The following is a 12,976-nucleotide window of genomic DNA, read 5'->3' as shown; positions in this document are numbered from 1 at the left end:
AAAAATATATAAATAAAGAATAAACCCAGTGTAAGCACGCGAGATCTGCTTCTTGGCCCGTGAACAGGCAGGGGGGGGGGTGGCTTGTACGCCCACGTCTCCACCAGCAGGAAGCAGGGGAGCGTTACACCATCACTCCTCCACACACACATCCATCACCCACATCTGGGCTCAGGTAGGACTGTGTTCCTTCAGCTCAGGAGCACTACAGCACAACCTTCTCACCTGCTGACTCTTCAATGTCATTCAAACGTTCATTTATGTGTTCACTTCTTTGCGGTCAAACGCCACGGCACGGCAGTAAGTGTCCCTAAGGATGAGGACGGCAGGAACCAGACCAACCACTCCACAGACCTCTGCTCAGACCAACCACTCCACAGACCTCTGCTCAGACCAACCACTCCACAGACCTCTGCTCAGACCATCCACTCCACAGACCTCTGCTCAGACCATCCACTCCACAGACCTCTGCTCAGACCAACCACTCCACAGACCTCTGCTCAGTGCAAGATCAAACTCCCTGAGGAAGAACCTAGAAAACGCACGTGGGACACGACTGCATCACACCTGTCGCTCAGACCTGTGTTTGAGAGTGCGTGTTTGAGAGTGTGTGTTTGAGAGCGTGTGTTTGAGAGCGTGTGTTTGAGAGCGTGTGTAAGAGAGCGTGTGTTTGAGAGCGTGTGTTTGAGAGCGTGTGTTTGAGAGTGAGCGAGAGAGACACACACAGAAGTGTGGTGGGGGTTGAGAGACACACAGAAGTGTGGTGGGGGTTGAGAGAGACACACACAGAAGTGTGGTGGGGGTTGAGAGAGACACACACAGAAGTGTGGTGGGGGTTGAGAGAGACACACACAGAAGTGTAGTGGGGGTTGGGAGAGACACACACAAAAGTGTGGTGGGGGTTGAGAGACACACAGAAGTGTGGTGGGGGTTGAGAGAGACACACACAGAAGTGTGGTGGGGGTTGAGAGACACACACACAGAAGTGTAGTGGGGGTTGGGAGAGACACACACAAAAGTGTGGTGGGGGTTGAGAGACACACAGAAGTGTGGTGGGGGTTGAGAGACACACAGAAGTGTAGTGGGGGTTGAGAGAGACACAGAAGTGTAATGGGGGTTGAGAGAGACACAGAAGTGTGGTGGGGGTTGAGAGACACACACAGAAGTGTGGTGGGGGTTGAGAGAGACACACACAGAAGTGTGGTGGGGGTTGAGAGAGACACACAGAAGTGTGGTGGGGGTTGAGAGAGACACACAGAAGTGTGGTGGGGGTTGAGACACACACAGAAGTGTGGTGGGGGTTGAGAGAGACACACAGAAGTGTGGTGGGGGTTGAGAGAGACACAGAAGTGTGGTGGGGGTTGAGAGAGACACACACATAAGTGTGGTGGGGGTTGAGAGAGACACACAGAAGTGTGGTGGGGGGTTGAGAGAGACACACAGAAGTGTGGTGGGGGGTTGAGAGAGACACACACAGAAGTGTGGTGGGGTTGAGAGAGACACAGAAGTGTGGTGGGGGGTTGAGAGACACAGGGTTCATCTCATTAGGTTACATTTTAACTCTCTTACAGTGCAAAGACTGCAAACCTGCAAGTTACACACTGTATCAGGAACTCCTGTACGAACACTGATGCAGACAGAAAGGACGTCCACACACAGAAACACACCAAAACACGCATTAGTCAATCTCAAGGGTGTGTGTGCGTGTGTATGTGGGAATGTTTCCATGCATGTATGCAAGCATTTTAGAGACTCACAGCAAGCATTTTAGAGACTCACAGGTGTGGTGTAAATATATGACTGAGACTCACAGGTATAGTGTATATATATATATGACTGAGACTCAGGTGTGGTGAATATATATGACTGAGACTCACAGGTTTAGTGTATATATATATATATATATATATATATATATATATATATATATATATATATATATATATATATATATATATATATATCAGTAGCGAACCGTGACCTTTAAACCTGGGCCTGCTACCCCCCCCCCCCCCCCCCCCCCCCCCCGAAATTTTTTTTTTTCCTTTCTTAATAAACTAAATAAAGAAAAACTGAGACGACAGTACAGCTTTAAAAACGCAATAAACAATAATATCTGTACTAGATAACATCTTAAGCAAAATAAGTTTCCAAACAAAATAAGGTTCACAGCTCCGTGGTTCTCGGAAGCGGAATATGTAAACAACGCGCACGAGGACGTCAAAGGGATGAATCGAAACTAGCTAACGACAGCTAGCGTCGCCACAGCGGGCGGAAATTATCATACAGTTAAGCCCGCCCACTAAGAGAGAAGATATGATTGGTCAATTTTGCTGTCATTTGAAACTGGTATTGCGCTGAATTATAACTGCCAGGCCCTCTGTAAACGAACAGCGGGCATCACAGTCCTGATAGGGGGAGACACAGGCTCACAGGCTTCCACTCAACCCCTCACCTTCCAACACAGATTGAATAGACACGGGTGAATATTTTATTTGCTTATATTTTTGTAATTGTTTAGATGTCGAATGTCAAACTGTAAGTAGATAAAATAGAATTGGATAATTATATATATAATGCTTTAAGAATATTTTAGGCCCTCTGAGAGGGCGTAGAGGGCCCTGACGGTTCCCCACTGATATATATATATATATATATGACTGAGACTCACAGGTGTGGTGTATGTATATGACTGAGAGACTCACAGGTGTGGTGTATGTATATGACTGAGACTCACAGGTGTGGTGTATGTATATGACTGAGACTCACAGGTATAGTGTATATATATGACTGAGACTCAGGTGTGGTGATTATATATGACTGAGACTCACAGGTGTGGTGTAGATATATGACTGAGAGACTCACAGGTGTGGTGTAGATATATGACAGAGACTCACAGGTGTGGTGTAGATATACGACTGAGAGACTCACAGGTGTGGTGTATATATATGACTGAGAGACTCACAAGGTGTGGCGTGCCAGAGAGTAGTTAGAGCCGCCGGTGGTGAGGCCGAAGCCATCAGGAGCCTGCCGCTGGTCCGGGGGCGGGACGGCAACTTGGGGGGCTCAATCTCCGCCCCAAACTCCGCCCCTATCACGCCCAGCAGCACGATTGCTGTCGCCTGCTTCCGCCTCTCCTCATACGAGTTGGAGAACTTCTTCACACTGGAGGGGACGTTAGACAGACAGCCTGGTGGAGACGGGGAGAGAGAGAGAAAGCATAAAGCATTATTGAATTGAATTGAGAGAGAGAGAGAGAGAGAGAGAGAGAGAGAGGGGAGAGAGATTCTTTAACTTCGGAACGAGCTGTTAACTGAACTGCTAAATTAAATCTGAATTTGTTCAGATTTGAGTTTTTTCAACTTTAGTTGTATTTACTGAGAAAAAGGAGAGAAAATGTGTAAGAAACCCCCCTGGCAGTGTGAGCAGGAGAAAGACCACAGGACAGCCACAATGAACACTTTTTCTCAGATTTCTAAGAAAATCACATTTTCCAGTCCGCAAAAAAAAAAAAACAAAAACAAAAAAACAATGGATATAGCGTAGCATTCACACGTGCGAGCACACACACACACACACACACACACACACACACACACACACACACACACACACACACACACACAAACACACGGTGTTTGGACAACAATAATAAGATCAAACACAGCCTACAATATGTTTAGGAGGAACCCACAAAGCAAGTTAAAACAGTGCTGTGAGAAAGCCAGAGAAGCTGCAAAGCATGATGGGACTTTTAGGAACTAGTGCAGGGGGCGGCTGGAGGACTGGGCTACATTCTGAAGGTCTGGGTGGAGGACTGGGCTACATTCTGAAGGTCTGGGTGGAGGACTGGGTTACATTCTGAAGGTCTGGGTGGAGGACTGGGCTTACATTCTGAAGGTCTGGGTGGAGGACTGGGCTACATTCTGAAGGTCTGGGTGGAGGACTGGGCTACATTCTGAAGGTCTGGGTGGAGGGACTGGGCTACATTCTGTGGGTAGGTGTGATCATGAGGTGTGTGTAGGTGTGATTGTGAGGTGTGGGTGGGTCTGGATTTGAGGTGGACTTGGTGAAACAGAAACATGTTTGAGGTCCTGATGGCAGTATGACATTTTAGGTACAAATGCACCACACACACCAAAAATCACTATTTCAGTCCCTACAAACACACCACTGTTCCAGTTTTCTGTACTGCTGCTGAAAGCGGAGTTGTTGTTAAGTGTGTGTGTGTGTGTGTGTGTGTAATTGGCTCAAAGGGGAGAGCACTGGGATCCTCCCCCCCCGGGGGGCCGAGGATGTCTGCTAGCATCACACACACACCACGCCTTAATGGGACAGCCGTGCCGCTTCACAGCTCTGTGGAGGGCAGGAGGGAGGGAACCCACGACAGTGTGTGTGTGTGTGTGTGTGTGTGTGTGTGGTGTGTGCGCGTGCATTGTGAATGGCTTGCGGAGTGTGTGTGTGTTGCTCTGTGAATGGCTTGGGGTGTGTGTAGTAGGGAGATCTAAAGCGCGTGTGTTTATGTGTGAGTGTTGTGTAGTCAAAGACTCAGGGACACTGGGTACACTGGGTATGCAGCGTGTTGTACTAAGAAGCAAAGGCCCAGGGTGTGTGTGTGTGTGTGTGTGTGAGAGAGAGAGTGTGAATGTACACGTGCCGTATTGTGAGAGGGGCCCAGCATGAGAGTGTGTGTATGTGCTATTGTGAGAGAGGCCAAGGGGTGTGTGGGTGTGTGTGTGTGTGTGTGTGGCATTGTGAAAGGGGCCCATAGTTAGTCAGGTTCACGGTCAGGGCGGGGCTGTAATGGAGGTCCTGTGGTAGGCCGACGCCCCCCTCTCTGCTGTAGCCTGTAGCTCACTGCAGGAGCGCCAGAGGGGGGCGGAGCTCTCGGAAGTGGAGGGAGGGGCTGAAGCTTTTGTCACCATGCATCTATACCACAGGACGTCGCCTCTCTGCACAATACACTCAGACCTCAATTAGGTACGCGTGTGCCAGACACACACCCACCCACCCACCACACACACCCACCCACCCACCACTACACACAACCCACCCACCACTACACACACCCACCCACACACCTACAAAGGCACAGAAGATTAACCTAGACCCCACACTTGTGCCTTCACTGAACGTGTGGTGTGTGTGTGTGTGGTGTGTGTGTGTGTGTGCTGTATTGTGAATCAGAGGCCTGGGGCCGTGTGTGTGTGTGTGTGTGTGTGTGTGTGTGTGTGTGAACAAAGGCTACAATCACTGACTGTTTGGCTTGGTCACCTGATCTGGATGTAGCGCTCCTCACCAATCCCATTCTACTAACCCCCTCAGAGAAGAGAGAAAAAGAGAGTGAAAAAGAAAGAAAGGGGGAGGAGAAAGAGAACCAAGAGCAGGGTGAAAGAGGAGAGGAAAAAAAACACAGATAACAAAAAAAAAAAAAAACAGAGACAGGTGTTTGGAAGGATGGCAAGGGGGTGGGGCAAGGGGGCGGGGTTAAAAGAACACCACACAGTGATGGAAAAAGCTACAGGAAGAAAGTGTGGAAATAAAACTGTGAAAGGGAGGCCAATGAAGGAGCATTGGAGGGGGGGGGGGGGAGAGAGAGAGAGAGTGAGAGAGAGAGAGAGGGGGAGAGAGAGAGAGAGAGAGAGAGAGAGAGAGAGAGAGAGAGAGAGAGAGAGAGAGAGAGAGAGAGAGGGGAGAGAGGAGAGAGAGAGTGTTCTAGTTATATCACTCTCTCCTGCTGTTCTCCTGGGTTATTTACACCTGAGAATTTGGCCCCAACATTCCCAAATCTTCCCCAAAATCCCACACATTACGTCCTTCTGGGAGAACGTGGATATGGACCATAATGAACTGGAACAGGTGCATTCTTTACAAACCCCCCCGCATACACACACACACACACACACACACACACACACACACACACACACACACACACACACACACACAAACAGTGCTGTCACGGCGACATTACCTGTGCACCTCTCTCCTGGTCTACATTACCCGTGCACCTCTCTCCTGGTCTACATTACCTGTGCACCTCTCTCCTGGTCTACATTACCCGTGCACCTCTCTCCTGGTCTACATTACCTGTGCACCTCTCTCCTGGTCTACCTTACCTGTGCACCTCTCTCCTGGTCTACATTACCTGTGCACCTCTCCCCTGGTCTACATTACCCGTGCACCTCTCCCCTGGTCTACATTACCTGTGCACCTCTCTCCTGGTCTACACTACCTGTGCACCTCTCCCCTGGTCTACATTACCTGTGCACCTCTCTCCTGGTCTACATTACCTGTGCACCTCTCTCCTGGTCTACATTACCTGTGCACCTCTCTCCTGGTCTACATTACCTGTGCACCTCTCTCCTGGTCTACATTACCTGTGCACCTCTCCCCTGGTCTACATTACCTGTGCACCTCTCCCCTGGTCTACATTACCTGTGCACCTCTCCCCTGGTCTACATTACCTGTGCACCTCTCTCCTGGTCTACATTACCTGTGCACCTCTCCCCTGGTCTACACTACCTGTGCACCTCTCCCCTGGTCTACATTACCTGTGCACCTCTCCCCTGGTCTACACTACCTGTGCACCTCTCTCCTGGTCTACATTACCTGTGCACCTCTCCCCTGGTCTACATTACCTGTGCACCTCTCTCCTGGTCTACATTACCTGTGCACCTCTCTCCTGGTCTACATTACCTGTGCACCTCTCCCCTGGTCTACATTACCTGTGCACCTCTCCCCTGGTCTACACTACCTGTGCACCTCTCTCCTGGTCTACATTACCTGTGCACCTCTCCCCTGGTCTACACTACCTGTGCACCTCTCCCCTGGTCTACATTACCTGTGCACCTCTCTCCTGGTCTACATTACCTGTGCACCTCTCTCCTGGTCTACATTACCTGTGCACCTCTCTCCTGGTCTACATTACCTGTGCACCTCTCCCCTGGTCTACATTACCTGTGCACCTCTCTCCTGGTCTACATTACCTGTGCACCTCTCTCCTGGTCTACATTACCTGTGCACCTCTCTCCTGGTCTACATTACCTGTGCACCTCTCCCCTGGTCTACACTACACCTGTGCACCTCTCCCCTGGTCTACACTACCTGTGCACCTCTCTCCTGGTCCGAGTTGTACGGCCGCTGTTCTCCAGGTGTGTGAGCCACAGGCTCTAGTCTCCACTGCTCTGCTGTTAAACCCATCATCTCATCAGCCCCTGCACTTACCAAACATCAACACTCTCTGTAGCAGATGGCACCTTGACCCCAAATTTGATAATGAAATTAATATTTGCAATAAATCCACAGTAAGACAATCCTAACACACAACCAATGGAGAATCAATCTCCCTAATCAAAAATCGCTGTACTGTAAATCGATCTGGCCAAGCTGGTGCATGTTAGAGGCGTTAAAGTCCATGCTGAATACAAACAGCCTTTAATCCTTAAATGAGAACACTCACCACACCCATATATCAGAGGTCTGAAGGTTTTGGGGTTAATAAACAGATTGATTGTAAAATGATATCAAAAAAGACCATTTTGGTCTCGCTTTTTACCCATTATAGATTTTAAACTGAAGCATTAAACACGTCTATGTTTTATTTATTTCTACCAGAGTTGTGGGGTGGAAACACCGAGCCGATTCCTCCCACTAACACCTCATGGCCAGCAGGAATGGCCCCTCTCTCCTGATTCAATCTCAGCCCTGTTTCCACAATCATCTCCCATTGGCTCTCAGCTGACCTCTGACCTCTCTGGCCAGAGCTGCTCCGGGAGGCAGAAGGGCCGCCTTTATCACAGCAACACCAGACTGTACACACACACACACACACACACACACACACACACACACACACACACACACACACACACACACTCCATCCTGCACTGTGTAAGAAGCTGTAAGGTAACACAACAGATCAGCAGTGCTTAGGTGACGCTTTAATTGTGATGGCAATCCAATAGCACTGTCAATAAAGACACGAGCTGTCAATACAACCCACCCCGCACCCCCCACAACCAAACACCACCCCCACAACCCACCCATCACCCCCACCCCCTTTAGTCATTATTCCTAAGAGATGGGTGAGTTAATCAAATAACACATACAAGCAAGCAGGCACACACACATGCACGCACACACACACACACACACACACGCACAAGTATCCTTCATTGACACACTGTGCACAATCTTGTTCTTGTCATGAATAATAGTCATATCAGTGTGCTCAAGGCTAGCAAAACTCTGAGCAGGTAAATCATTTATCTGCTGATTTAGTGTAAGACTCTAAACCGTGTGTGTGTGTGTGTGTGTGTGTGTGCGCGCGCACACCCACACAAAGTTCAACAGTGTTGTCATGGTTACCGCCTCCAACGCAATTTTCAATAACAAACAAAAGTGCCTTAAATTCTAAGTCGTCATGACGACAGGCCTGATTTGGGCTGTTGGTGTCACTCCACTGTGCTGATCGTTTTGCAACCTAGTGACAGTCACCACGGCTGCTGTAAGACTGCTCAAGACTGGTTAAGTCAGGGCTATTCAACTCCGGCCCGCGGAGAAAAATTAAAGCCTGGTTTATACTTGATGCATCGCAAGCGGCTGCGCAGCGAAAATGACGTAATCGCGGTGGCTCCGCCTGTGCGCGAGGGCCTCACGCGCTGTCGATTCGCGAGGTCGTGCACCTCTCGATTTTTGTAACTTCACATGCGCTGCGCTTCAGCGCAATGCACAAAGTCATGTTTGCCGGGTTCATACACCTATACAAGGTGGAATTAAAGCACTTGTACGTCACTTTCAAGGTCCATTTCAATATTTCCCAGCACGTTAAACTTAATTAAGTTAAATATTTATACATATACTCGAAATTATTCGAAATAATTCGCTTTTTTATCACATTATTTAATGGTTGTTTATTTTCAAAACGCCCAATCTTAACGTCTTCCACGTTCTCTCATGTTTCGTCCTGGAATTACAAGAGGCTCGTATTTGTTAACGTAATACAAGAGAATTGTTCAGTCAGACAGATATTTGTTGTGAAACGAAGTAGTTACAATTTCAAGCATTTTCAAGTACTTTAGCCTAAATTCCAGCACTTTCAAACGTGAAACACAAAGCAACATTAAAATTCGTCAGGTAAATGTTCCTTCCCCTGTTGTTGAGGGGTGTTTTCTTTATACTGCCCACGATTCGGAGAACACTGCACGCAGATTTTGACGAATTTTAATGTTGCTTTGTGTTTCATGTTTGAAAAGTACTTTAAAATGCTTGAAATTGTAACTACTTTGTTTCACAACAAATATCTGTCTGACTGAACAGTTCTCTTGTATTACGTTAACAAATACGGGCCTCTTGTACAAATACGTTAACAAATACGGGCCCCCCCCCCCCGGCCAACAAATTTCTGGCCCACAGGTCAGAGCTCTCGGCCAAATCTGGCCCGCAGATAAATATAGTTGAATAACCCTGGGTTAGGTGGTCAACAGCCTCCTAAAACCTCACATAAATGAAACACACATGCGCGCACACACACACACACATGATCTTACAAAAAGAATCACGGTTGCATAAATATACTACACAAAATAAAAACCAACCCAAACTACCACCCCCCTCCAGTTGAGGACGGTGGAAACTCACAGGGCTCTCAAGATTACCCACAAATCTATGCAACCAGCCCAAAAACCCTCAGTGTTGAATTAAGGTTACAGCTAACAGGCACAAAGGCTGCCTGGACAGAGGACGTCCCCCAGCCCTGGACAGAGAACACCCCCCAGCCCTGGACAGAGGACGTCCTCCAGCCCTGGACAGAGCACGTGTCCCGTGTCCCAGCCCTGGACAGAGGACGTGTCCCAGCCCTGGACAGAGAATGTGTCCCATCCCTGGACAGAGGACGTGTCCCAACCCTGGACAGAGGATGTGTCCCCATGTCCCAGCCCTGGACAGACAACAAGTCCCAGCCCTGGACAGACAACGTCCCCCAGCCCTGGACAGACAACAAGTCCCAGCCCTGGACAGAGGACGTCCCCCAGCCCTGGACAGAGGACGTGTCCCAGCCCTGGACAGAGGACGTGTCCCAGCCCTGGACAGAGGACGTGTCCCAGCCCTGGACGAAGTCCTACCCACTACAGGAGGACAGGCTGGAGGAACCTGTGGTCATCCACAATATGAAATAATTGTTAAAATGTTAAAATCAAATTTCAATTAAGATTCCTAAATTAAATGTTTAATGTTTTATAGCCCGTCATTTATATGTGATTCATTTTGTTTCCACTAGTTCTTCTTTAACTGTAATAGTATTTTCTCTATGGCCTAAAGAGCCTGTGCTACATCATAACCTTTCTAGCGATCTCCGTTCACATGGTCATTAAAGGGAACAGAAATGTGAGAGTGATTGATCACATCATTCATTTGGGGATGTAGTTTTTTGCTTCATCCTCTTCCTCTCTCTCCATCTCTCTCTCCCTTCCCCTTATAGACGTACATTTGGAGTATGGACTGTGTAAAAAACATTGATTTTTGAACAGTATCGATCTTTCAACTTTGATACAGCCAAGATCTATTTTAATGACATTGTATCTAAATCCTATTAGGTGCTCCCTGGTTTCAAACATAATAAACTAAAAGGTTGGACAACGCTCCACTTTGGGATCTTCTTTAAACCGCCTCCACCATTACTGTCTTCCAACAGAGACGGACTGTGTGAGCCACGCTCTCGCAAATAAAATCATCAACCACGGGAGAACATCAATTAAAATCCCTGCACAGCAACCCATCTCACACACCACACACACACCATACCCCCCCCAAATTCACCACACACACACACACACACACACCATACCCCCCCAAATTCACCACACACACACACACACACACACACACACACACACACACCACCCTCCCCCAAATTCACCACACACACACACACACCACCACACCACACCCCCCCAAATTCACCACACACACACACACACACACACACACACACACACACACACACACCATACCCCCCCAAATTCACCACACACACACACACACCACCACCCTCCCCCAAATTCACCACACACACACACACACACACACCACCCTCCCCCAAATTCACCACACACACACACACACACACACACCACCCTCCCCCAAATTCACCACACACACACACACACACACACACACACACACACACCACACCACCACCCTCCCCCCAAATTCACCACACACACACACACACACACACACACACACACACACACCACACCACACCCCCCCCAAATTCACCACACACACACACACACACACACACACACACACCACACCACACCCCCCCCCAAATTCACCACACACACCCACACACACACACACACACACACCACACACACACACCACCCTCCCCCAAATTCACCACACACACACCACACACACACACACACACACCACACCCCCCCCCAAATTCACCACACACACACACACACACACCACACACCACCCCCCCCCAAATTCACCACACACACACACACACACCACACACCACCCTCCCCCAAATTCACCACACACACACACACACACACACACACACCACACCCCCCCCCCCAAATTCACCACACACACACCACACACACACACACACACCCACACCACACCACACCACCCCCCCCCCAAATTCACCACACACACACACACCACCCTCCCCCAAATTCACCACACACACACACACACACACCACACCCCCCCCCCCAAATTCACCACACCCACACACACACCCACACACACACACACACCCACACACCACACCACCACCACCCCCCCCAAATTCACCACACACACACACACACACACCCCCCACACACCACCCTCCCCCAAATTCACCACACACACACACACACACACACACACACACACACACCACCCTCCCCCCAAATTCACCACACACACACACACACACACCACCCCCCCCCCCCCCCCCCCCAAATTCACCACACCACACACACCACACACCACACACCACCCACCCCCCCCAAATTCACCACACACACACACACACACACACACACACACACCACCCTCCCCCCAAATTCACCACACACACACACACACACACACACACACACACACACACCACACCCCCCCCCCCCCCCAAATTCACCACACACACACACACACACACACACACCACACCACACCACACACCACCCCCCCCCAAATTCACCACACACACACACACACACACCCCCACACACCACCCTCCCCCAAATTCACCACACACACACACACACACACACACCACACACACACACACACACACACACACACCACCCTCCCCCAAATTCACCACACACACACACACACACACACACACACACACACACCACCCCCCCCCCCCCCAAATTCACCACACACACACACACACCACACACCACCCCCCCCAAATTCACCACACACACACACACACACACACACCACCCTCCCCCAAATTCACCACACACCACACACACACACACACCCCACACCCCCCCCCCCAAATTCACCACACACACACACACACACACACACACACACACACACCACACCACACACCACCCCCCCCAAATTCACCACACACACACACACACACACACACCACCCTCCCCCAAATTCACCACACACAAACACACACACACACCACACCCCCCCCCCAAATTCACCACACACACACACACACACACACCACACCACACCACACACCACCCCCCCCCAAATTCACCACACACACACACACACACACACACACCACACCACACACCACCCCCCCCCCCAAATTCACCACACACACACACCCCCCACACACCACCCTCCCCCAAATTCACCACACACACACACACACACACACACACACACACACACACACACACACACACACACACACACACACACCACACACACCACCCTCCCCCAAATTCACCACACACACACACACACACACACACTCACACACACA

The 12,976-nt window shown here is 49.6% G+C and overlaps 1 protein-coding gene across 2 annotated transcripts in view; it reads right to left on the bottom strand.

The window, feature by feature from the left end:
* Window positions 1-2,912: 2,912 nt before the first annotated feature.
* The window catches only part of wdr7 (WD repeat domain 7), a 138,406-nt gene continuing 128,342 nt past the window's right edge, over window positions 2,913-12,976 (bottom strand). For both annotated transcript variants that reach the window (XM_076992990.1, XM_076992991.1), the window contains exon 22: window positions 2,913-3,190. In XM_076992990.1, the coding sequence (XP_076849105.1) occupies window positions 2,928-3,190 (263 nt within the window). In that variant the 3' untranslated portion in view covers window positions 2,913-2,927. The remainder of the gene's footprint in view (window positions 3,191-12,976) is intronic.

The sequence above is a fragment of the Brachyhypopomus gauderio genome, unplaced genomic scaffold (genome assembly GCF_052324685.1).
Source record: "Brachyhypopomus gauderio isolate BG-103 unplaced genomic scaffold, BGAUD_0.2 sc102, whole genome shotgun sequence".
Lineage (NCBI taxonomy): Eukaryota > Metazoa > Chordata > Actinopteri > Gymnotiformes > Hypopomidae > Brachyhypopomus > Brachyhypopomus gauderio.
The sequence above is the reverse complement of the archived record's forward strand: the minus strand, read 5'-3'. Positions and strand labels throughout refer to the sequence as shown.